The sequence below is a fragment of the Anomaloglossus baeobatrachus genome, chromosome 10 (assembly GCF_048569485.1).
Source record: "Anomaloglossus baeobatrachus isolate aAnoBae1 chromosome 10, aAnoBae1.hap1, whole genome shotgun sequence".
NCBI classification, from domain to species: Eukaryota; Metazoa; Chordata; class Amphibia; order Anura; family Aromobatidae; genus Anomaloglossus; species Anomaloglossus baeobatrachus.
This window is the reverse complement of record NC_134362.1, coordinates 42,617,860-42,645,163: the sequence shown is the minus strand read 5'-3', so window position 1 is coordinate 42,645,163 and position 27,304 is coordinate 42,617,860. Positions and strand designations below refer to the sequence as shown.

At 49.1% G+C, this 27,304-nt stretch overlaps 1 protein-coding gene across 1 annotated transcript in view; it reads right to left on the bottom strand.

The window, feature by feature from the left end:
• Positions 1–12,535, bottom strand: part of LOC142254325 (cathepsin W-like) — a 41,666-nt gene extending 29,131 nt beyond the window's left edge. Inside the window, exons 1-4 of the mRNA XM_075325370.1 lie at positions 12,523–12,535; positions 11,888–12,001; positions 8,570–8,712; positions 4,755–4,851 (exon numbers count right to left, since the gene is read on the bottom strand). Coding sequence (XP_075181485.1) covers positions 4,755–4,851; positions 8,570–8,712; positions 11,888–12,001; positions 12,523–12,535 — 367 coding nt within the window. The remainder of the gene's footprint in view (positions 1–4,754; positions 4,852–8,569; positions 8,713–11,887; positions 12,002–12,522) is intronic.
• Positions 12,536–27,304: the final 14,769 nt, after the last annotated feature.

Genomic DNA, 27,304 nt, shown 5'->3' with positions numbered 1-27,304 from the left:
CGACATCACGCGGCAGCCGGCCAATAGAAGCAGAGGGGTGGAGCTGAGCGGGACGTAAACATCCCGCCCACCTCCTTCCTTCCGCATTGCTGGCTGGGAGCCGCAGGATGCAGGTAAGATCTGTTCATCGTTCCCGGGGTGTCACACACTGCAATGTGTGCTACTCCGGGTACGATGAACAATCTGACGTGCAATTCTAGAGAAAGGTACGATGTGTATGCAATAAATGTTTTACCGTTCAATCGCAATCGCATGTACCTGTCACACACTGCAATGTACCTTACAATGCCGGATGTGCGTCACTTACGACGTGACTGTCTCGGGCGGGGAGGACGCCGCTGCGCTCGTGATCGCTCGGGTCCGGCGCTGCTGCGATGGCTGCTCGGTGGCTCAAGCGGTGGGCCAGATCCGGGGACTTGAGCGGTGCTCCTCGCCCGTGAGTGAAAGGGGTGGTTGGTTTGGGGGATTTAGTCCGTGACGCCCCCCACGGGTTGTGGTGATGTTGGGAACCACCGCTGCTGGTGACGGAGATCCCGGGAGCGATGGTGGGGAGCAGTTGAGATGTTGTTTTCCCCCTCCGTGGGTAGGAGTTGGTGGTCCCGGGGCCCGGTGAGGTGGCGGGGAGGCAGGGTTGGCAAGGTGCAGGGTCGCCTGGACCGCGCAGCGCGGTTCCGGATGGCACGGTTGTACTCACTCAGCAAGAAAGGTACAAAGTCCTTGGTAAACCAAACGGCTGGATGGACGGGTCCCGCAGCCGGCTGCTGTGGCTTCTCCCGGACGGTTAGTGGTGGCTGCCTTTTCCTGCACCTTTGTGTATGTTCTGTCCCGATGGATTCCCACCGGTAACCCGCTCCCCAGCGTGTATATGTGCCGGAGGAGCCCTTTTGCCCGCAGGCTCTGGCCCTTGGAGCTCTAGCTGTGGCGGTAGCTGTATTTCCTTCTACTGGTCGGACGGTTGCCTTCAATCGGGTCTTGGCTGTTAGGAAACCCCTGGGGTTCCGGTCACTGACGGATTTGACCTCTAATGGCGACTCCAAGCCTGGTCGGGGTCCGTAGGCCCTGCCTGTGTGTGCTGGCTTCACTTCGCTCCCCGGTTCGGTACCGGCGGACCACCGCCTGTCCCCGGTCCTACGGTTCCGCGTTGATTCACCTCTCCTGCAGACGGCCACCACCGTCTGCCAACCTTGCTCTTAGTGCCCGGGCCACACACCCGGACACGGTCAGTTTACTTCTCTACTTCCACTTCACTCTTCTCACTCCTTCTCTCCTCTAACTGTACTCTACACTCTCACTTCTCACTCACTGACTCCTTTTCCTGCCTCCAGGACTGTGAACTCCTCAGTGGGTGGGGCCAACCGCCTGGCTCCACCCCACCTGGTGTGGACATCAGCCCCTGGAGGGAGGCAACGAGGATTTTGTGTCTGTCTGATGTGCCTGTCTTGGGGTGGGGGTGTGTGTTGTTGTACCTGTGACGACCTGGCTAGTCCAGGGCGCCACATTCCCCCTTGGTTAAATGCAGACTGTCTGCGGGCTGCCCGTCCATCACCAGTTTTATTTTTCTTTTAACTGCCAAAATATAAAAACATCAACAGTTTATGCATTTTAAATCTTCCCTTACGGGAGGCAGGTCACTTAAACGTTACAAACCACATGTATATACATTCTTAATAACAACAGACAGACGGCTTCCGCTCTCCCACCCAAACAACCTAGCCCTGATGCTGCCACTAAGAAGTGGGCAGCACCCCTTGACCCCAGTCCAGATCCAGGCTGCCCAAGCGGGAACGGGTACGGTGCCTCTCACCTGGCTGTCACTTCAGGGGACCCCACGTCCATGGGGGACCCCTGACCCCCGGAGGATGGCCACCGGTCCAGGTGGTGGCCGGGCCCCAGCCTGCTCTGCTGCGGGCCCTTCCTCCATTCTGCCTCCGGAGGCGGCAACGGTTTCCATCCCACAAAACTATTTACAAGCCCACCAGTTAGTGGGTGCCCTGCAAGTTCTCAGGCATGTCCATGAAGAGTTCCTCATGCCAACGGTAGCAAAGGGTCCCTGCGGGGACCACTTGCTGGCAACGGCCGGGTCAATCACGGTGTCAATCAGGTCATTCTCTCGGTTTGATTAGGCTTATCATTCATTTACTTATCAAGTAACGGTACTGGTGGTCCCAACGGTGCAACGGAGGGACCGCTGCCTTTGGGGCGGCTACCACCGCGGGGGGTCGGCCCAATCGAGGACCGGACGGTACATCGGGTTCTCCTTCCATAGACAGTGCAGTCCAGAATCGCTGATCGCCGTTGGGAATGGTGGCGGGGGCAGCGTGCTCGGGACTTCCTCTTCCATCAGCTGCATTCTCTCTGGACCTCCTGCTGTGGTACCGGCCCCCGGCTCCCACTCAATCAAGGCTGGTTCAGGGACTTGGGTGGCCTGATCACGACGCGGCATGGCCGCCGCTGCCCCTTGCTCACGGGCCCACACCACGGCAACCATTCTGCGCACCTACGCCTTCTAATCCAGCTGCTGCAAGCTCTGCGCCCTCACCTTCAAGCAGAACCGGCCAAGCTCCCGTTCCAGCCAAGCAGCAATCCCGGCGGGGAGCTCACCCGGGCCGCAGTCTTCAAAGGCTACTCCTCTTCTGCCCCTCCAGAGCTTAGACGCTCCGGTGGCGGGCGCTCCCGCGCTCCAGCCCGAGGACGCCGCCATCTCTCCATCCGCGTCCCCCCTTGGTCTTTTCTCGGCACCTCCTCTTCAGGGGCGGGGCTTCGGCTTTTGCGCCTCCACTGCTCGAGAAGACGCTCGAGCGGGAAAATCTTCGCGCCCAAGATGGCGGATTCTGAAATTTTTCGGCCGGACACCGCCGACGGGGCACAAGGCGCACTTCTACCAGCCGGCAGAACGGTAAGATCCTGTTCGTGACGCCAAGTTGTCGCGGACGGGGAGGACGCCGCTGCGCTGCGCTCGTGAACGCTCGGGTCCGGCGCTGCTGCGACGGCTGCTCGGTGGCTCGAGCGGTGGGCCGGATTCGGGAACTCGAGTGGCGCTCCTCGCCCGTGAGTGAAAGGGGTGGTTGGTTTGGGGGATTTAGTCCGTGACGCCACCCACGGGTTGTGGTGAGGTTGCGCACCACCGCTGCTGGTGACGGGGATCCCGGGAGCGATGGTGGGGAGCAGCTGGGATGTTGTTTTCCCCCTCGAAGGTAGGGGTTGGTGGTCCCGGGGCCCGGTGAGGTGGCGGGGAGGCAGGGTTGGCAAGGTGCAGGGTCGCCTGGACTGCGCTTCGCGGTGCCGGATGGCACGGTTGTACTCACTCAGCAAGAAAGGTACAAAGTCCTCGGTAAACCAAACGGCTGGATGGACGGGTCCTGCAGCCGGCTGCTGTGGCTTCTCCCGGACGGTTGGTGGTGGCTGCCTTTCCCTGCACCTTTGTGTATGTTCGGTCCCGATGGATTCCCACCGGTAACCCGCTCCCCAGCGTGTATATGTGCCGGAGGAGCCCTTTTGCCCGCAGGCTCTGGCCCTTGGAACTCTAGCTGTGGCGGTAGCTGTATTTCCTTCTACTGGTCGGACGGTTGCCTTCAATCGGGTCTTGGCTGTTAGGAAACCCCTGGGGTTCCGGTCACTGACGGATTTGACCTCTAATGGCGACTCCAAGCCTGGTCGGGGTCCGTAGGCCCTGCCTGTGTGTGCTGGCTTCACTTCGCTCCCCGGTTCGGTACCGGCGGGCCCACGCCCGTCCCCGGTCCTACGGTTCCACGTTGATTCACCTCTCCTGCAGACGGCCACCACCCTCTGCCAACCTTGCTCTTAGTGCCCGGGCCACACACCCGGACACGGTCACTTTACTCCTCTACTTCCACTTCACTCTTCTCACTCCTTCTCTCCTCTAACTGTACTCTACACTCTCACTTCTCACTCACTGACTCCTTTTCCCGCCTCCAGAACTGTGAACTCCTCAGTGGGTGGGGCCAACCGCCTGGCTCCACCTCACCTGGTGTGGACATCAGCCCCTGGAGGGAGGCAACAAGGATTTTGTGTCTGGCTGATGTGCCTGTCTCGGGGTGGGGGTGTGTGTTGTAGTACCTGTGACGACCTGGCTAGTCCAGGGCGCCACATGACCCCGCCGACACATTGTAAGATACATTGCAGCGTGTAAAGCGGGCTTTAGTGACGGCTTATTTTTGACGTTTTTACTAATTACCACTTTCTGGTAGATACAGTACAATGTTTTGATCGCCTCTTATTGTATATTATTGCTATCTTGTGTTTGCCCAAAAACCTAAATTCTATTTTTTTTTCTCTGCACCGTTTACTGTTCAGATTAATTTATTTAATATTTTGATAGAGCTGATATTTCTAAACACAATGGTGACAAAAGGGCAGGGGGGACTTGTACTTTTACTTTTTTTTCATATTTTTTAAAACTTTTTTTCTAACTTTTTACTATATTTACTAGTCCCCTAACTTAAACAGTGGACCCAGAGCCTTTAGATTTCCATACCCCTATACATATCACCGACCATGCAAAAGAAATCGGTCATCAAAATGGAAGTTTTTTGTTTTTGTTTTTTTTTAGTTTAAACTTGTTCACACACACAAAAAAAACCCCAATAGTTTCATTGAGATGTATGTGAACTTTTGCAGCAAAAGGCCAAGGAAATTGATAGTAAGGATAAAAATGAGCGAACTAACCCTAAACTCTATAGAGGTTATTTAACACAAATTCAGGAGTATTGTGACAAGGAAGGACAGAAACTTACGCTGAACTGATAAATTTACTGGATATCCAAGGATTCCCCACTGTGCCTCAATGTTTCCAACAGCGGCAAAAGCCCAACAGGAATAACATTTAGTGCCCTGGAGAATAAATTTTAAAGAGAGATGTTATATGCGACATGTGATAATATTACACATTGAACCAACACTATTGCCCAATCTCAAAGATGTCCCATCTAAAAACCTATTAATGATGTATAAGTGCATTATAATAGCGATTCCCGTCTTCTTTGGTTTCTGGCACTCCTATGTGCACTGGAGATCAAAATTCGAGAGCAACACACAATTTCCTAAATGTAGTTGTGGTCATTGTGTCATCCTATGTGATTATATATAACATGAGGAAACGCGCAGTATTTTAAGGTTATTTCATAAATTGAATTTATTGTAAAGCACAAAATAAAAATGTAAATGAGATAAATGTAAAAGACACTGATCAAAATTAGAGAACACTTTCAGATACCTGCAAGTTATTGGTGTTAATCTGGCACCTGATGCTAATTTCCTTAATTATCTGACAAACACTATGTAACTGACAGCCTAACTTTCCACTTTGCACTGACTTTGCAAAAATGGTGTGACATTCCAAAGTGACTGAAACCCTCTGGCAGCAGGTTGTCCAGATGAAGGCCAAAGGGGTAACCCTATCAGACATAGCTAGAGAAGTTGATCTTTCCAAGTCTGTGATTTTGAGAAGATTGCATCATTACAACATCACAAACGCGTTCAAGTCCCCGCCCCCAAGAAGGCTGGTAACCTCGAAAGACAAATACAAGAGAGGACAGGATAATGTGGAGAATCTCCATGGGTAATCATTTCAATTCTGCAGCTGGAATTGCTCGCCAGTTCAGCACTGTACAGGGTAAGGATCTGTCTCTTCATACAGTGTCACAACATTTAAGAGCATTTGGACTGAAAGGCCATTCTCCAGTGATCAAACCTCTCAGAAAGAATAAAAATGCTAGACTCATCTTTGGTGAGGCGCTTGTTGTGTGGAAAGAGGAGAAGTGGCCACAGTTCATTTTAGTGATGAAAGCAAATCTGATTTATGTGGGTCTGATGGGAAACATTATGTTCATCGACAATCTGGAGAAAGACTGAACCCAAAGTGTGTTAAGAGTCAGTGAAAGTTGGTGGAGGAAGTGTCATGGTTTGGGAAATGTTTTCTGCAGCAAGAGTTGGATCTCTCATACAGCTACATGGGAAAGTGAATACAAGTGTGGATCAGACCCTTCTTCAACAACACGTGGTTCCTTATTTGCGTTCATCACTCAACCAGCAGTAATTTTCATGCAGGGCAATGCCCCCCGTCACACAGAAAAATAGGGAAACAGAAAACATTGAAACAATGAAATGGCCACAGCCCAGAATCCTGATCTAAACCCAATAGAAAACCTCTCGAAAATCCTTGGTGACAAAGTTATAGCTAAGAAACCCACAACAGTCAAAGAACTGTGGAAGAAGAGTGAACCACAATCCCACCAGAGCAGTGTGAGAGACCAGTGAAGTCCTATGGCCGCAGATGTGCTGAAGTCATTCACAGCGACGGCCGGTGCACGTCCTACTGATTGGTGACTGTTATTACCTTCAGAAAATTTACTGATTATCTCTCTGTGCTACAGTCATTGCTGTTCTCTAATTATCACGTTTTGGACAAAATAAAGATTTTATGTTGATAAACTTTGGATCTTTGTAAAACCCTGTTCTAGTGGCATGGTGCACCCCTTACACAAAACCTCCAAATGTTGATCAATGTAGATTAAATTATTTTGGGATAAAAGCAAGTGATCATACATTGTTCTCTAATTGTGATCTCGGGTGTACGTTCTGTTTGGGGTTTAAGTTAGCAAATCTGGATGCACATTCTGCTAGTGGAAAAAGCTTATACCCCAAAATAATATACTGCAAGTGGATGTAAACAGGACCGCAGTTTTGTTAACAGCACTACTCCAGCATATTTATTTTATTTATTTTTTTTAAATTCCAGTGGTGCTTTAAATTTAAGTCCCCTGACCCCTGTCTTACACTGACCCTCTGGTGGCTTCACCTTTTTCCATCATCCCACCGGTCGGTTTGGGTTTTGTGACCTGCATGCAGCTACAGTGTTTCATAAACCGGAGGTCATAACTCTATACAAGTCTATGAGAGCCTCGATCTGGCTCTCATAGACTTGCATTGGGAACTTGTGATGTAACTTCTGATTTCTGCAAGTCAGACGTTATGGGCACAAGATGGTGCCGTGGGACTGGAGCGGCGTTGGTAAGAGGTGAAGACACTGGAAGGTGAGTAGATGACCAGGGCGGGGGACTTATATTTAAAGCCCGACTCCAGCACTGAAAAAAAAATCCAAAACGCTGGAAAGTGCTTTAGCAGCACTAGGAATACAGGATCAGAATCTGATTTCCCCCGAACAACTTTCCTTTTAATCAAATTGTTAAAGAATCAGTGTAGATAAGTATTAATAGATTAACCCCTTCACGACAGCGGGCCGTAAAATTACGTCCCTGCGGTCATAACCTTACTGCCCACGGTCTGCTGGCACCATCGTGCTGCGATCGGCACACATCTCAGCTCATTTTCACAGCTGAGATGTGTGCCTGCTAGGCACGAGCAGAATCGTTATCTGCTCGTTCCGTTTAACCCCTTATATGGCGCTGTCAATATGTGACAGCGCCATTATAAGCGCGATTGCGGTAAAATTTTACTTACCGCCCGATACCGGAAGTCACGTGACGCGATCACGTGACTCCCGATAGTTGTCATGGTAGCACAGGGTCATGTGATGACTCCTGTACTACACCTGACTTGCTTTCACTTTCGCTGTGCCAGCGGCACAGCAACAGAGAAAGAGAGCGTATCTGCTGTTTACAGCCTTGTAGATGTGATCAGCAGATACTGCAGAGCGATCGGATTGCTGATCGCAATAGCCCCCTGGGGGGACTAGTAAAATAAAAAAAAAAAAGTTAAAAAAAAAAGTTTTAAAAAATTAAAAAAAAACAAAAAAACCTAAAAGTTCAAATCACCCCCCATTCGCCCCATTGAAAATTAAAGGGTTAAAAAAAATAAAAAATATACACACATTTGGTATCGCTTCGTTCAGAAACGCCCGATCTATCAAAATATAAAATCAATTAATCTGATCAGTATACGGCGTAGCGGAAAAAAAATTCCAAACGCCAAAACGACGTTTTTTTGTCGCCACAACTTTTGCGCAAAATTCAATAAGAGGCGATCAAAACGTAGCATCTGCGCAAAAATGGTACCGTTAAAAAGTCAGCTCGAGACGCAAAAAATAAGCCGTCACTGATCCATAGATTCCAAAAAATGAGAACGCTACGGGTCACGGAATATGGCGTAAAATGTGCGCCACTTTTTTTGGACAAACGTCCGATTTTTTTTTAACCCCTTATATAAAAGTAAACCTATACATGTTTGGTGTCTACGAACTCGCACTGACCTGAGGCATCACACCCACACATTAGTTTTACCATAGAGTGAACACAGTGAATAAAATATCTCAAAAACCATAGTGCTATTGCACTTTTTTTGCAATTTTTCTGCATTTGGAATTTTTTTTGCCGTTTTCCAGTACACTATATGGTAAAACTGAGGGTTTCATTTAAAAGTACAGCTCGTTCCGCAAAAAATTAGCCCTCACATGACCATATTGACTGAAAAATAAAAAAGTTACGTCTCTCAGAAAAAGAATGGCGGAAAAAAAAAAACGGAAAGCGAAAAATCGGCCGGTCGTGAAGGAGTTAGTAATGATACAATAATTTATATAGGGTCTGTCTCTTACCTGATCTTTGGCTTTTGAAATGACTCCTGCTTTGCGCCAGTCACAAGAGTCATCAACTGGTGTGGCCTCTACCTTTAGTTGCTTCACATTATTTGAAGGAAAGGCATCACCGTAAGGCAAAGTATTTCTTGTGAATTCTTCATCTAAACACACAATGATAATTTAGGTAAAAAGAGGGGTGTCCCAAGTCTTGAGAAATGACAATGATGCTACAGGGTCATGTAAGATAACTAGCAGTTGTTTCCCCTCTTGTTTCTTAATGGGAATCTATCACCAGGTTTTTACCACCTAATCTAAGAGCAGCATAACGTAGGGGCAGAGACACTGATTACAGTGATGTGTCACTTACTGGGCTGCTTAGAGCAGTTTTACTAAAATCATAGTTTTAAAATCAGTACTTTATCACTGAAGGACTAGTAAACCTGATGCCATATTCATGAGTTTGTTATAACCCTGTCCCCACCAGTGATAGGGAGCTTTCTGCCTATGCCCAGTGTATAGAGAAATCACAGTTTAATCAGCAGGAGATAATAACTACAGGACTAGGTGTCTTGTGTCATATAGTCCTCCTATGTGTAACCCCACTGTCAGCACTGATTGAGTGCTTTCTGCCTATGCACAGTGTACACATAAAGATGCTAATCAGTGGACAGGGTTTAAAGAGAACTGGTCGGTCAGCAGCAGAAAAAGCAGTGGCATTGGGGTTTCTGCCGCTCATGCTAAACTCAGATGAACCTGGTGACAAATTTACTGAAAGGAGAAAGACAAACGTGACTGCAGGTTACTGGGCTGTACGGAAGTGGCCAAATTAACGTATTTTTCGTCTTATAAGACGCACCCCAAATTTAGAGAAAAAAAAGGTTAAAAAAAATAATATGGAGTCCGATTTATGATCCGGTGTTGTCTTACCGGGGGTTGGGGGGGGGGGGGCGTTAACAGTGGTGGAGTGGGGATCCCAGGAGGCAGGGGTGGTGCTGGAGTACGGCGATGCTGTGGGTGGTGCAGAGGGGGCCCACATGCTCTCTGCGGCTGGCGGCACTGTGCTGGGGCTGCGGGCTCTGCTCTGTGCTGGGGCTGCGGGCTCTGCTCTGTGCTGGGGCTGCGGGCTCTGCTCTGTGCTGGGGCTGCGGGCTCTGCTCTGTGCTGGGGCTGCGGGCTCTGCTCTGTGCTGGGGCTGCGGGCTCTGCTCTGTGCTGGGGCTGCGGGCTCTGCTCTGTGCTGGGGCTGCGGGCTCTGCTCTGTGCTGGGGCTCCGGGCTCTGCTCTGGGGCTCCGGGCTCTGCTCTGTGCTGGGGCTCCGGGCTCTGCTCTGTGCTGGGGCTCCGGGCTCTGCTCTGTGCTGGGGCTGCGGGCTCTGCTCTGTGCTGGGGCTCCGGGCTCTGCTCTGTGCTGGGGCTCCGGGCTCTGCTCTGTGCTGGGGCTCCGGGCTCTGCTCTGTGCTGGGGTTGCGGGCTCTGCTCTGTGCTGGGGCTCCGGGCTCTGCTCTGTGCTGGGGCTCCGGGCTCTGCTCTGTGCTGGGGCTGCGGGCTCTGCTCTGTGCTGGGGCTGCGGGCTCTGCTCTGTGCTGGGGCTGCGGGCTCTGCTCTGTGCTGGGGCTCCGGGCTCTGCTCTGTGCTGGGGTTGCGGGCTCTGCTCTGTGCTGGGGCTGCGGGCTCCGCTCTGTGCTGGAACTGTGGTCTCTGCTCTGTGTTGAAGCTGTGGGCTCTGCTCTGTGCTAGGACTGCGGGCTCTGCGCTGTGCTGGTCCTCGCTGCAGGCAGTGAGGCACGGGGCATTCTTAAGATGTCAGAGGTGCGGGCTTCACAGAAATGGTGCCCGAAGTTGGCGCGATTTGAGATCGCAGATTTGAGTTATCAGCTCAATGACAAGCCGAGATTTCATCTGCACACGCGCCACCTCTGGGTGCCATTTTCCTGAAGTCCGCTGCTGGGAGATCAATGGACCGGAGTTGGCACATGCGCAAATGAGATCTTGAGTCAAGAGCTCTGTCTGCACAGGTGCCGACTCAGGGCTCCATTATTTGAAGCCCACACCGTCGACATTCAGGATGGCCCGTACTTTCCCGCCCGCAGCACAATGCTCAGTATAGCCTCTGCTATGACCCCTCTCCACCCCCCCCAGTAAGCTACATTCAGATTTTAAGATGCACCTCTCATTTTCCTCTCAAATTTTTGGGAGGAAAAGTGCGTCTTATAATCAAAAAAATACGAATTCTAAGGATTATTAGTATTCTGTGCAGATTATATGCAGAGAGCGGTCAGAGGAGGACGTCTACATGGTGCAGTGTAACCAAATAGCAAGATTCATACAAGTTTCATTCACCTTCTTTTCCCAATACAAAAATGATCAAAGTAAATATATAAAACATTCAAACATTTTTGGTATTTCTGTAATCCTACTGACAGGAAAAAAAATAAATTGCCATGTCATTTTTACTGCACAATGAATGTCCTAAAACTAAAAAGCAATTGTGGAATTGTATTTTATTTTTCACAATTTATTTTTTTTTTACCATTTTTCAGTACATAATGTTGTATAATAACGGGCATTCAAAAATATAATTTATCCTTCAAAAAACAAGCCTTACGTCTATGTTGATGAAAAATTGAAAAAAATTGGAAGAACAGGGTGAAAAACAAAAATTCTCCCGGTCGGAAAGGAGTTAATGAGGGGTTTCAGGGAAAGACATTTTTAAAATATAAACCATAAATGTCCTTCCCAAAAATCTAATGTATAAAGCTGACTATGTATGTATGTATGTCTGTATGTATGTATGTGTGTATGTCCTGTATGTCTGCTAATGGAATTCTCACCGTCGCATGTATAATGACGAAATTTTGCACAGACACTCCATTTTACTCAGGGAATGTCATGGACTATGTTTTGAGGGGAAATTTTAACCCCATGCTTTACAGTTACTCTGCAAAAAACCTGCGTCCATTAAAGGCAATGGAGCTGGGAGCCACAGTACAGGCAGAACTTCAGAAGAATGCACAGCCACGCCCTTAAATGCAATGTTGGTATGTCACAATGCAGCCAGGGATAGAGACAGACAGACAGAGAGAGACAGGGATAGAGACAGACAAAGAGACATGGAAAAAGACAGACAAGGAAAGCAACCGACACAGACAAAGAGACAGACAAAGAGACAGACAGGGAAACAGAGAGACAGGGAAAGAGACAGATAGAGACAGACAGACACAGACAGGGGGAGACAGACAGAGACTGGGAGAGAAACAGAGAGACAGTTACTATCCGGGCAACGTCGGGTGCTACAACTAGTACACTTATAAAGTTTAATTTCACAATTGATGACTTACCTGTAAGGTCACTGAATTTGGTGACCCCATATTTTGCTGTTCCTCGTTCCTCTCTCTGTAAGCGACTGGCAACTTTTAAATTTGAGGTGAAAACAGACAATCGATATTGATATTCTATGGAGATAAAAGATAATCTATAGTTAGGCTGAGTTCACATGTGCAGTATGATCAACCATACACATTTCTTCTATTTGAAATGGATCCATTGTTTTTCTTTGTGCTTACTGGATCCATTTTCAGATGGTTGATTACTGGATGTGCGCACTAAGGCCACGTTCACACTGTGTTCTGATCTCCATTCAGTGGTCCCGTCTGGGCTTCTGTGCAAACAACCCGCAAAATGGGTTTTGGAGGTATGCGCAGGCGGAGCCATTGACTATAATGGTGCAGATGGAGTCACCGTGTGCTCTGTCGTGCACCATTTTCGGGAGTATAGGCTTACTGGAGGCGGACACCCAGGCATAGTATGAAGAATCACCACGGCACTTCTGTTTGTGTTGCCCAAGTAGGATCCAATCCCTTGGTATGGTATGAAAGAGAGACTTGGCGCTCAGATTGCTGAACAAAAGCTGTGATTTTTTTCATTTTGAAATCCTTACAAAGTGAAAATAGCACAGATGTTTCAGTCCTAATACCTCGGACCTTCATCAATGTGCATGCTGGAGTTCACTTGTGGCTTAATTTCATAGATGCTGATAAGGAGCCTGCGGTGTCCACCGTTGTGTCAGACACTGCAAAAAAAACAAAAATCACTGCTTTTGTTCTAAGTACCAAATCTCTCTTTCACACCCAGACATAGTAGACTGCGCCTGAGTGTCCGCCTCCAAAAAGCGTATTCTCCCAAAAATGGTGCACGATAGAGCACACGGTGACTCCGTCTGCACCATTATAGTCAATGACCCAGTTGGCGCATCCGTCCGAACCCCGTTTTGCGAGTTGTTCGGACGGAAGCCCCGACAGGACCACTGAACGGGTGAATGGTCTCATTATCACCCACCGGTCACAAGCTGTTGGAGACCGACAGGAATTGCGGCGGTAAAACATGATGACGGCAGCAGGTATTTTTTTAGTTATTTATTTTGCTTACTTATATAGCGCTATTAATTCTAAGACTAAGAGCAGGGAGCGTAGAATAGAAGCACCACTCCAGCTTTAGGCTATGTGTGCACTAGAAAATGGAATTTTCTTAAGAAAATTCCTGACCCTCTGAAAGATTTCCACACCTGCGGTAAAAAAAAACGCACCAAAATCCGCATGCGGATTTCCTGCAGTTTTGGTGCGGATTTGCCGCATTTTTTCCGCAGGTTGGTCCCTGCGGGTTTTTACCATTATCTATGGCAAAAACCGCAGATACCTGTGGAAAAGAAGTGACATGCACATTAATTCCACAGCAGAAAATCCGCGGGTAAATCCGCAGGTATAAATAAACGCAGTGTGTACACAGCATTTTTTTATACCCATAGGTTTTGCTGGGGAATGACTGCACAAATGTTAGAAACATTTTCTGCAGCAAATCCGCGGCAAGTTTGCGGTAAAATCTGCAATAAATCCACAGATGCGTACATAGTCTAAAGGATACTAGTAAAACTTTCTACAAATGTGCTATTCATTAGATATCATTAAGCTATGTTTACATGGAGTATTTTTGAAATTTTTTTTTTTTTATTAATATTACTGGATCCTCAAAATCCTTCTCAAAAACTGCATGAAATGAGGCTTCTGTTCTGCAAGTATTGCAGTATGATAAAAGGTTCATAATCGCTTGGAGAACTACAAAATGAAGTTCAAATGATGTTCTATCTAGCCTTAAATCACTGAAAAACATACATAAGAGGTAAAAAATAAATCTAATATATAAAGCTGAATGTGTGTATGTATGTGTGTATGTATGTGTGTGTGTGTGTGTGTGTGTGTGTGTGTGTGTGTGTATGTATGTATGTCCGGGATTGGCATCTGCACCGTCGCAGCTACAGCCACAAAATTTTGCACACTCACACGTCTGGACCCCGAGAACGTCATAGGCTATTTTTTGAGGGGAAATTTTAACCCCGCGCTTTACAGTTATTCGCCAAAAAACCTGCCTCCATTAAAGCGAATGGAGCTGGGAGCCACAGTGCAGCCAGAACTTCAGAAGAATGCGCAGCCACGCCCTTATATGGAATGTTGGCGTGTCACAATGCAGCCAGGGAAAGAGACAGACACAGACAGGGTAAGAGACAGACACAGACAAAGAGACAGAGACAGACACGGGGAAACAGACAGGGAAAGAAAGGGAAAGAGACAGACAGGGTAAGAGACAGACAAAGACAGGTAAAGAGACAGACAAAGAGACAGACACAGGGAAAGAGACAGAGGGAAAGAGACACAGGGAAGAGAGGGAAAGAGACAGACAGGGAAAGAGACAGACAGGGAAAGTGACAGAGATAGATACAGACAGGGAAAGAGATTGAGACAGACTGAGAAAGAGACAGTCAGAGACAGACAGGGAAAGAGACAGACAGACAAAGAGATAGAGAGAGACAGAGATATGTACAGAGGGGGAGACAGAAATAGAATGGGAGAGAAACAGAGAGACAGTTACTATCCCGGGCGTTAATACATTCTATTTATACATTCTATCCCGGGAATGTTAATACATTCTATTTTGTTAACAACAGTTATTAACAGGGAAAGAGACAGACAGGGAAAGTGACAGAGATAGACAGACAGGGAAAGAGACAGACCGACAAAGAGAGAGAGAGACACAGAGATATATACAGAGGGGGAGACAGACAGAGAATGGGAGAGAAACAGAAAGACAGTTACTATCCTGGGAATGTTAATACATTCTATTTTGTTAACAACAGTTATTAACCCGGGTAAAGCCGGGTAGTACAGCTAGTAAATATATAAAACACAAAAAAATGGAAAATTTGTGCATTCTTACCTTCCGGACTCTTGTAAACCTTGTTATAGCTTTTGATAAACGAATCAAACTTTTCCTGGTAGAAAAAGATATAGAAGAAATGTATTAGATGTTGTATAGATTCTAGATATTAAAGAGGGAAAAGCTGCTTTATAAAAGGAAAAAGTACAGTATAAATAAATATTTGTAAAGAAGCAATCACCAGTTCAGCATTCCCTAAGACGGCGGGTATGAAAGCACACAAAGGTGCGAGAAGTGAGAATGTAAGATACATCTCAAAGAATTGGACGTCAAGTGCAATGACTGATCAAATGTAGCAAGTAAATGAGAAACCTGCATAAAACCGAAATTTATATGTGGGAAGGAAACCACAACTATGAAACAAATGACTTGTTAAATTGGTCAATATTAGGTGGCAACTAAAAAAAAGTGTGAAATTACTTAGAAATATAAAAAAAGCAAATAATTTTTTGAAATGAAATGATTTGCTTATTCACTGTAAGTGGAGATGGGTGGGCACCTTCTTCTTTCTCCTTCTTCCGGTCTTCTTCCGGTCTTCTTCCTGAACTTTTCCGTCTGTTTGTTCTAAGAGACATGACCATGCCTTGATTAAAAATGCTTGTGACCACAGCTTGCTCATCACCTTTCTCTTCCTATTTCTGTTTTAAAGGGAACCTGTCACCAGGTTTTTCCCATATAAACTGCAGCCAGCACCAGTAGGCCTCTTATATACAGCATTCTAGAATACTGTATATATAAGAGCACAAGCCGATCTGTATTGCATAAAATAACAGCTTTTATTATACTCCCCTGCAGGGCGATCCGGTTTGATGGGCGTCGCTGGTCTTGATTTGGCGCCTTCTCTCTGCTATCGCTGTCCTCTCTCCCTGCTTCGTGTGGATGACGTCATCCACACAGTGTACTCCATTGTTTTATTGCGCACTTACACTTCTTTCTGTCCTGCAAAGTACTGCATTTTTATAACTGCATTTTTTTACTTTTATTTTTTTTTTTTGCTATGTCCTGCTTTAAATAAAGCTGCTTTATTTTTGATACTTCATAGTATTTGGCTTTGACAAAACATTATTTATTCATGTGGAGTGATGATCGACGGACCACCACGGTGCAGAGTAAGTTACGGTACCAGACGAGTGGACAGATAAAACTAAGGTGAATTTATTATGGGAGGATTACATACACAGGCTGCCGAGTAGAAGGGAAAAGAGATATAGTAAGTACGGGGATAAGACACAATATTCAATTGAATTCTTTAGCTGAGGCGAATAGCTCTGTTGCCTCAACTATCACAACAGCCAACAGATTTTCCTACTCTAGCCTCTACTCAAACTGGTCTCCACTAAAGATGCTGTGCGGACACCGCACTCTAACTATGGAGGCCTAAACTAAATCCTAACCGGTGCACCAGGATGCAAAATCACAACACTGTTTGGAGGACCGGTCCTCTCTTGCAATACACCGCCCATTGGTGTGCACTTCTCTCGAGACAAACAGATGAGGAACTTCTTCCCTCGGGTGATGGGGTAGCTGGGCTCGTCCGGGTGACGTCTTCTACCAGGTTGGGTACCGACTCTCTGGTTCCTCTTCTCAGGGAGTATCCCGACACTCACCAGTCTCTCTCTCTCACACGTCTTTTCCTGCTGGGCACAGGCCAGTCCATTGCGCTCAGCTGGGGAAGCCCTGTTCCCTTAAAGACACAGTATACCAAAGTCTCTATTAGGGGTTACACTCCCTACACATGTGTGGATTTCATGAGGTTTTTTTATACATTTCCAACCATGGAAACCCATCAAAAACGCATCTGTGTTTTTATTTTGCAGATTTTCCGCATTTAATGCAAATTCCAAGTCTGCACCTAAGGGCGGCGTTACACGGTACGATATATCGTACGATATGTCGTTGGGGTCACGGAATTCGTGACGCACATCTGGCATCGTTAGAGATGTTGTACCGTGTGACACCGCCGAATGACTGTTAACGAGCAAAAATACTCACCTTATCGTTGCTTGTTGACACGTCGTTCATTTCTATAATGTCGTTCCTCCTTCTGCGCGCCAGTTGTTCGTCGTTCCCGTGGCAGCACACATCGCTACGTGTGACACCACGGGAATGACGAACAACAACTTTCCTGCGTCCCGCCGGCAATGTGGAAGGAAGGAGGTGGGCGGGATGTTACGTCCCGCTCATTTCCGGCCCTCCGCTTCTATTGGGCGCCTGCTGTGTGACGTCGCTGTGCCGCCGAATGTCCCTCTCCCTTTAGGAAGAGGATGTTCGCCGCCCACAGCGAGGTCGTTAGGGAGGTAAGTACGTGTGACTGGGGTTTAACGACTTTGTGCGACACGGGCAATGAAGTGCCCGTGACGCACAAACGACAGGGGCGGGTGCGATCGCTTATGCCATCGCACGATAAATCGTTGCGTGTAACGCCGCCCTAAAACTCAGAATGTCAAGAGAAATTGACATGTTGTGGATTTGAAGCGTGTGTACCGCCCCGCGGCCTCGGCTCGCGTACTGCAGGTGGTGGCTCGAGCCTATCACGGACCAGGGGGTCACGCCGCTCTGAAAGGGGTAGTGGCGATGCACGCAGGGGTTCGGGTGGTTGGTGGAATTGGTAAAGTTCGTGACGCCACCCACGGGTTGTGGTGATTGTATGATGGACACCACCGCTGCCGTTGACTAGGCTTCCCGGGGACGGTGTTATGCAGCTCGGTGTTAACCCCTCCGTGGGCAGGGGCGATGGTCCCGGGGGCCCGTGGGAAGGTGCTGGGGCGAGGGAGCGTGGGCGTACTGGACGCGGGTGCGGTGCAGTGCGGTGCGCGGCCCGAAGGCACTGGTGTACTCACTCTGACACAAGATACTAGAGTCTATGGTAAACCAAACGGCAGAATGAATGGGGCCCGCAGCCGGCTGCAGTGTTCTCCCTGGACGGATTGGTGATGGCTGTTGTTTCCCTGCACCTGTGATATGTAGATGTCAACTCCTGTTCCTGGACACTGGTAGTCTGCTCCCCAGTGTGTAAGTGTCGTAGGAGCCCGTTTGCCCGCAGACGCTGGCCCTTTGGATCTCTTGCCCTTGGCGGTGGCACTTTATCCTGGATGGTTGGGCTGTTGCCTTCAATCAGGACTTGGGTGGGAATGAACCCCTGAGGTCCAGACCGCAATCAGTGAATTTGACTATCAGGGCGGCTACTAGCCTAGTCGGGGTCTGAGTACCCTGCCTGGTGCTTGGCTTTCAATCGGCTCCCCGGTTCAGGACCGGCGGGCCACCGCCCGACCCTGGTCCTACGGTTCCACCGACTATACGTCCAACTCCTGCAGACGGCCACCACCGTCTGCCGACCTTGCTGGAGGTATCTGGGCTCCAACCCAGGCACCTAGCAGTCCCACTGGCGGGCCTGGTCCCAGGACCGCCTGTGCAGGTCCTCTCTCCTCTCCTTCCACTTTCACTGCACTTTCTTTTTTTTTCCAACTGTGTGTTTTCCCGCCTCCAGGCCTGTGTACTCCTCGGTGGGCGGAGTCAACCACCTGGCTCCACCCCACCTGGTCTGGACATCAAGCCCGGAGGGTGGCAACAAGGATTTCTGTGTGACTGGTGTCACCTGTCCGGGGAAGGGGTGTGTGTGGTGTTGTGTTTGTGACTACCTGGCTAGTCCAGGGCGTCACACATGCACCACAGGTCAGTTTACACAGTGTAAAAAATAAGCACAGTGAGCAGGAGATCTTTATAAAACCCATCCACATTCGTGGAACTGTAAGACGCTGCATTTGTGGCGCCCTGGCCTAGCCAGGTCGTCACAGATAACATACAAACACCCCCACCCCCATCAGACAGGGACACCAGCCAAACAAAAACCCTTGTTGCCTCCCTCCAGTGTCTGATGTCCACACCAGGTGGGGCGGAGCTAAGCGGTTGGCTCCACCCACCGAGGAGTTCACAGGCCTGGAGGCGGGAAAAGGGACAGAGTTTGGAGTTTGAGGAGTGAGGAACAAGCACTTGGGTGTCTGGGTTTGTGGCCCAGGCACTGACAGCAAGGTTGGCAGACGGTGGTGGACGTCTGCAGGAGTGGTGGAGCAACGCGGAACCGTAGGTCCGGGGACGGGCGACGGCCCGCCGGTATCGACCGGGGAGCGAAGTGAAGCCAGCACACACAGGCAGGGCCATCGGACCCCGACCAGGCTTGGAGCCGCCGACAATAGTCAGATCCGAATGTGACTAGAACCCCAGGGGTTTTACAACAGCAAAAGTCCCGATTGAAGGCAACCGCCCACACCGTGAGGGCATACAGCTACCGCCTAAGGCTAGAGACCCAAGGGCCAGCGTCTGAGGGCAAACGGGCTCCTCCGGTACCCATACACCGGGGAGCGGACTGCCGTTGGGAATCCATAGTAGTCAGAAAGAGAACATCAAGGTCCAGGGAAAGACAGCCGCCATCACCTGTCCGGGGAGAGACACTGCAGCCGGCTGCGGGACCCGTCCATCCAGCCAAATGGTTTACCGAGGACTTTGTACCTTTCTTGCTGAGTGAGTACACCCGTGCTATCCGGCACCGCGCCGCGCTGTCCGTGCAACCCTGCACCTCACCAACCCTGCCTCCCCGTCACAACATCCCCGGGCCCCGGGACTACCGACCCCTACCCACGGAGGGGGAAAACAACATCTCAGCTGCTCCCTTCCTTCGCTCCCGGGATCCCCGTCACCAGCAGCAGTGGTGCCCATCTTCACCACGACCCGTGGGAGGCGTCACGGACTAAATCCCCCAAACCAACCACCTCTTTCACTCACGGGCGAGGAGCGCTGCTCGAGTCCCCGGATCCGGCCCACCGCTCGAGCCACCGAGCAGCCATCGCAGCAGCGCCGGACCCGAGCGTCAGCGAGAGTGCAGCAGTGACGGCATCCTCCCCGCCCGCGACAACTTGGCGCTGTGAACAGGATTGAACCCATCTACTTATCAGTAGAAGTGTGCCTTGTGATCTCCGCCGGCGGCGTCCGGCCGAAAATTTTGAAGCGCCGCCATCTGGGCGTGAAAATCTCCCCCTCGAGCATCTTCTCCGAGCAGGGAAGGCGCGAAAGCGAAGCCCCGCCCCCAACAAACGCAGCAGCGCCGGACCCGAGCGTTAGCGAGAGCGCAGCAGCGACGGCGTCCTCCCCGCCCGCGACACATTTTTGAAGCATTGAAAATACACCTAAATCTTATCTTGGGCACACAGCCTAAGGCCCCCTTCACACGTCCGTGATACACGTGCGTGTTTGGTCCGTTTCCGTATATACCGGAGACACGGCCAAACGTGCACCAATGTTAATCTATGATTGTGGTCACACGTCCGTTATTTCATTATGTCCGTGTGTGCAAGTCCGTGATCCGTATGTGTTTGCGTTTGGCACGGATGCATGTCCGTTATCTGCACGGAGCACGCACACGTGGACACAATGAAAGTCTAATGGTATGTGCACACACGTTAGTAAACACGTATGCATATACCTATAGTCCGTGTCCGTTTGGTGTTTTTATTTCTAGTGATGTCGGCTATTCTTTCTATTTCTGTGTATGTCGGTCAATCTCCCTGAGTCCGTCGGTCAGTCTCTCTGTCTCTCTGTCGGTCTCTCTGTCTGTCTGTCCCTCTCTAACAGTCTGTCGGTCAGTTTCCCCCCCCTCTCTCATACTTACCGTTCCCCGATCTCCGGCGCAGCGCTGCACGGCATTCACACTGCTGCGGCGGCTTTTACTATTTTGAAAAAGCCGGCCGCCCATTAAACAATCTCGTATTCCCTGCTTTCCCCGCCCACCGGCGCCTATGATTGGTTACAGTGAGACACGCCCCCACGCTGAGTGACAGATGTCACACTGCACCCAATCACAGCAGCCGGTGGGCGTGTCTATACTGTGCAGTAAAATAAATAAATAAATAATTAAAAAAAAACGGCGTGCGGTTCCCCCCAATTTTAATGCCAGCCAGATAAAGCCATACGGCTGAAGGCTGGTATTCTCAGGATGGGGAGCTCCACGTTATGGGGAGCCCCCCACCCTAACAATATCAGTCAGCAGCCGCCCAGAATTGCCGCATACATTATATGCGACAGTTCTGGGGCTGTACCCGGCTCTTCCCGATTTGCCCTGGTGCCGTTGGCAAATCGGGGTAATAAGGAGTTATTGGCAGCCCATAGCTGCCAATAAGTCCTAGATTAATCATGTCAGGCGTCTATGAGACACCCTCCATGATTAATCTGTAAGTTACAGTAAAAAAACACACACACCCGAAAAAATCCTTTATTTGAAATAAAAAACACACACAAATTCCCTCATTACCAATTTATTAACCCCGACAAACCCTCCATGTCCGGCGTACTCCACGGACCTCCAGCGTCGCGTCCAGCTCTGCTGCATGGAGGTGACAGGAGCAGCAGAAGACACCGCCGCTCCGGTCACCTCCACACAGCAAATGAGATGAGTAGCGCGATCAGCTGCTGTCACTGAGGTTACCCGCGGCCACCGCTGGATCCAGCGGTGGCCGCGAGTTACCTGACTGACAGCAGCTGATCGCGCTACTCACCTCATTTGCTGTGTGGAGGTGACCGGAGCGGCGGTGTCTTCTGCTGCTCCTGTCACCTCCATGCAGCAGAGCTGGACGCGACGCTGGAGGTCCGTGGAGTACGCCGGACATGGAGGGTTTGTCGGGGTTAATAAATTGGTAATGAGGGAATTTGTGTGTGTTTTTTATTTCAAATAAAGGATTTTTTCGGGTGTGTGTGTTTTTTATTTCAAATAAAGGATTTTTTCGGGTGTGTGTGTTTTTTTTACTGTAACTTGCAGATTAATCATGGAGGGTGTCTCATAGACGCCTGACATGATTAATCTAGGACTTATTGGCAGCTATGGGCTGCCAATAACTCCTTATTACCCCGATTTGCCAACGGCACCAGGGCAAATCGGGAAGAGCCGGGTACAGCCCCAGAACTGTCGCATATAATGTATGCGGCAATTCTGGGCGGCTGCTGACTGATATTGTTAGGGTGGGGGGCTCCCCATAACGTGGAGCTCCCCATCCTGAGAATACCAGCCTTCAGCCGTATGGCTTTATCTGGCTGGCTTTTAAATTGGGGGGAACCGCACGCCGTTTTTTTTTAATTATTTATTTATTTATTTTACTGCACAGTATAGACACGCCCACCGGCTGCTGTGATTGGGTGCAGTGTGACACCTGTCACTCAGCGTGGGGGCGTGTCTCACTGTAACCAATCATAGGCGCCGGTGGGCGGGGAAAGCACGGAATAGGAGATTGTTTAATGAGCGGCCGGCTTTTTCAAAATTGTAAAAGCCGCCGCAGCCGTGTGAATGCCGTGCAGCGCTGCGCCGGAGATCGGGGATCGGTGAGTATGAGAGAGGGGGGGACACTTCAGTCAATCGGGGGATTAGCGGTCACCGGTGAATCCTTCACCGGTGACCGCTAATCAGTACTCGACACAGACAGAGCCGCGGTATGAGGATGAAGTCGGGTGAAGTTCACCCGAGTTCATTCTCATCGCGCAACTCTGTCTGCTGTCAGCCGACATTTATAAACGACATTGTGCATCACACACACGGACATTACACACGGACATTACACGTACACATACACGTTAATTCCACACGCACACACGGACGTTCTGCACACAAACACGGCTAGCATACGCAATTCACACAGGTGCCACACGGACCATAAAAACGGACACAAAAACGGGACACGGACCCGAAAAACGGCCCGTAACACACGTGCGTGTTTTTCACGGACGTGTGAAGGGGGCCTAAGGGACATTTTTCACTATCCTCCATAAGTATTCACCATCCATATCCTTGACATCAACAAAGTTCTTGGCTATGAACGATGAATGGATGCGAGAAGGCAGACCAACTGCTTATTTGGCATATATTACTATTTACTTACTGCAGGGTTTTTACTCATTTTGGTTTTATCAGAGTTTAATTTAGATATGTCTCTGCATCTGGTCCCAATGCTGTGGTAGCCACGGCTTCTACAGAAGGACCTATCAAAAATTGTGGTGGCTCAGTTCCAATTCCAACCAAGGGTAAATGGGTCTTTGTTTTTGCTGTGCTGCGTCCTAACTCCTGATATAGAAATGGCTGCTGCTACAAAACTAGGGAGTCTAGAGGTCTGGGAATTCATACCTAGGCAGACAGGTATTTCCCTTTTGTTCTGTAAAAATATTGCTCTCTGTGTAAGGCCCAAGCCACACGGCGAGAAAAACTGTGCGAGTGGAGTGCGATAAAAAATCGCATTCCACTCAAACCAATTCTAGCCGGTGTGTCAGCGCACATGAGCAATTATTTTCTCAGCCCTAATCGGATGGAGAAAACAGTCACAGCATGCTGCGATTGTAATGTGAGTCTTGTTTCTCTCGCACCCATTCAAGTGAATGGGGCGAGAGAAAAATCGCACTGCACTCGCGGTACACCGGTGTACCGCGCGTGCAGAGCGAGAATCGCAATAGCCGGCTACAGAGGAGAGAGGCAGATAAATCCCTCCTGTCTTCCTCCGTGCTGGCCCGCCCCTCCTCAAAGCCAGCCCGCCCCCCGCAGCTGAGGTCCGCTCGCACGATTGGATCTCAGTTACAGGGACACTCGCATGACACTCGGCTCTGCTGTACTGCCAGCGTGAGCAGAGTGTCATGCAAGGGGATTGCAGTAATACCCGTGTGGCCCCAGTCTTAGGCCTATAATCCAAAATACTATTTCACATAAAGAGAATCTGGCCTATATACAAAGAAAATAGTTTGATACCTTACCAAAACCCCCAAGCTTCACTGAACCTGTCACTGTTTTACGTTTGTCATTTTGTCACATTGTTGTGAAGATATGCGTTTTTTTAGGGGGGTGTGAAGAAGGCTTGTAGTTCAGCAGGGCATTGTACAATATTTTTTTTATCAGGGTATGTATTGCTGTTCTCTATGAAACTGTCCAAATACCGCTGTAGCATATGAGTCTCATTGAACAGCTTGATCTTGTGCTGTAATCCTTCCCCCACTCTGCAGCATCTAAGCTTGGTTGAACAGCTTGATCTTGTGCTGTAGTCCTTCCTCCTCTATGAAGCTGCTCACTTACCACTCTGCAGCATCTAAGCTTGGTTGAATAGTGTGATCTTGCTGTGTAGTCCTTCCCCCTCTATAACGCTTCCCAATCGCCACCCGGCAGCATCCAAGCTTATTTGAACAAAGAGATCTTGCGCTGTAGTCCTTCTGTTTTATGACACTACCCAATCACCATTCGACAGCATCTAAGCTTGGTTGAACAGCTTGATCTCGCGCTGTAGTCCTTCCCTCTCTATGAAGCTGCCCAATTTCCACTCTACAGCATCAAAACTTGGTTGAATTGCGTGATCTCGCGCTGTAGTCTTTCCCCTTTATGAAGCTGCCCAATCACCACTCAGGAGCATCTAAGCTTGGTGGAACAGCGTGGTCTCACAATGTAGTTTTTCCTTTCTATGACACTGCCCAACCACCACTCAGTGGCATCTAAGCTTGGTTGAATAGCGTGATCTTGCGCTGTAATCCTTCCCCTCTATGACACTGCCCAATCACTACTCAGCAGCATCTAAGATTGGTTGAACATCATGATCTTACCCTGTAGTCTTTCCCATCTATGACTCTACCCAATCACTACTCGACAACATCTGAACCAGGTTGAACAATGTGAATTCGGGCTTTCAGGGAGTCTTGTAAACCAGAAATATGGCTCACATGCATTGGCTAATACATAAGCTTAAGTATCTCTTTTTTACAAATATTCCTCTAGCGATAATGCAATATCAGAGTTCCCTTATTCATTGTTAGCATTCTAGAATGCAGCTGTATGTATTTTTTGTAGTCTTGTATTTTTTTTTAATTAAATGTTTTTATTAAAGTTTTACAAGTTACAACCAAATAAACATTGGAGGCTACCGAGCCTCTACCTTCTCCCATCCCAACCCTCCCCAACAAACATTAAACAGACTTGTAGAAAGGAGAGATAATGTCAAATCTGCAGCTCCACACATTCCTGGACAAAAGTTTTTAAGTACCATTATTACATTTATCAATTAATCCAGTTAGACTTTTGTTTTTCTTTATGAGTTTTTGCTTTGTTTGGCATTGTACACAGTTAAATGTCATTTTTTTTTTTTTTTAAATTCTTTATTTATACAACAGACCCTTACAGGCCATAAAGCAGTCAGATGACAAAATAGACAAAAACAGTTGAACAGAGTTTGGGAGAATACATCTCAATACAAAATCACTAGCATCTGAGCCAACCCGACAAATTGTCGAACGGGTCCGTTCTTTTTCAATGTTTAACATAGACAAGAAAGAAAAGTACCAAAAGGGGAGGCAAAAGTGCCTAAAGATCATTCAGACATCTCTCAACAGGGGAGAGTTCACACCAGCTGAGAGAAAAGAAAGGGGGAGGAATGTAGAGGAAGAGTGGAAAGGGAAAGGGATAAGGCAGAGCGGGAGGAAGGTGGGAAAGGAAGAGGGGGGAGGGAAAGGAGGGAGAGAAAGGGGGAAGAAGATGTAATAAGAGGAGCAGAAGAGGAGAGAACAAGAAGAGAAAAGGAGAAAAAAGAAAAAAAAAAAGGGGGGGGGAGGGTCCGCCCGGGGGGAAAGGCCAGCGACTTAGGAGAATGCACTCCCCCTACGCATCACGCAGCAGGAGGTCGTATTCATTAGAGACTTTAAATTGCATCCAGGGAAGCCAGATCCCGTGGAAGCGCTCATACCAATCATGAAGGGAGGAGGTCAGTTCCTCCATCTGGAGAAGCTCATTGACCCTGGAGGCCCAGAGGGACAGAGCAGGGGGGGCGTCCGACTTCCACTTCAAAGGGATGCATGACCTGGCCGCTATCACTAGAAAGTGCAGAAGCGACTGTTTGTATGCAGAGACAGACGTCTCAGTCAATTGTAGAAGGAACAACTCCGGACCCAGGGTCTGCGTTGTTCCAGTCACGTGTTTCATCACCTCCCTCACTCCGCTCCAGAACCCTCGGAGGGCCGGGCACGACCAGAATATGTACACAAAGTCCCCCTCAGCCGTCCCACATCTCCAACAGCGAGGGTCTACGCCAGGAAACATCTTGTGTACTCTGGTTGGGACCCTATACCACCTCGCCAGAAGTTTATAATTGGATTCTTGAAGTCTGGAGCTTATTGAGGTCTTGTGGGCGAGCGCCAAGATTTTGTATCTGTCAGAGAAAGACCCAGATCTTGTTCCCAGTGAGCGAGAAATGTGGGGGGGGGGGAGTCGCCAGGGTCCGTCAACATCCTGTACACCAGGGAAAGAGAGTGCCGTAGCACTCCCTCCGGAGTACACAGCGCTTCAAACTCTGTGGGGCGGGCCGTGTATAGCGAGTGGTCGGGGAGAGAGCTGATGTAATGTCTGAGTTGCATGGACCTCCAGGTTCCCAACTGTCTCGCATTCTGTAAGTGCCCCGAGCGAGGGCCAGCCCCCGTCAGTTATCAGGTGACACGCCCGGAAGCGCCCCTCCTCTATCCAGCGACGAAAGACAGGATCCGTCAGACTCGGATAGAAATCTGGGGAGCCGATTATAGGTGAGAGAGGAGAGGGGCTTGGGAGTAGTAATCTGCGGACCTGTCTTAGGGAACAGCACTCCAGAGTGGCGCCAATTGTCGGGTGATGTCTCAGGTTACCGGGAAGAGAGCTTGGTATCCAAGGGGCTGCGGTAAGACTGATCGCAGAGAAACTTTGTTCCAATGCCACCCAGGGTTTTGTCTTGGCGTGGCGACACCAGTCGATAACCCTGACCATGTGTGAAGCCCAGCAGTATACCTTCAGGTCTGGGATTCCCATCCCCCCCCTCCTCTTGGGTCTGCACAGTAAAGAGCGGGAGATTCGAGCTGGCTTGTTGTCCCAGATGAACTTGGTTTGCAGGGAGGCCAGTTCCTTAAAAAAGGAGCTGGGAATCCGTATTGGAAGAGCCTGGAAGAGGTAAAGGATGCGAGGAAGAACATTCATTTTAAAAATGTCGCATCTACCGAACCAAGTGAACCAGCCTTTCGCCCATCTCGTACAGTCCTCTCTGATTGTCCCAAGGAGGGGAAGAAAGTTCAGTTTGAAAAGCGAGTTAGTATCCGCCGCCAGCCGAACCCCCAAGTACCCAAGAGGTCTAGAGGCCCATTTAAAGCTAAAAGATGATTGGAGTGAGGCAACCGTGCCCGGAGGCAGGTTCACATTCAGGGCTTCAGACTTGGTCATGTTTATTTTAAAATTGGATAGCAGGAATAAATCTCAAATTCCCGGAGCAGGTTGGGCAGGGAGACCAAGGGATTCGTGAGGAAAAATAGGAGGTCATCTGCGTAGGCTGCAATTTTGAATTCGTGAACCTTAGTGCGAGGACCAGTAATGTCACGATTTCTTCTAATATGACACAATAGAGGCTCCAGGGTCAAGACAAATATTAAAGGAGACAGGGGGCATCCCTGCCTGGTCCCATTAGTTATCGGGAACCTGC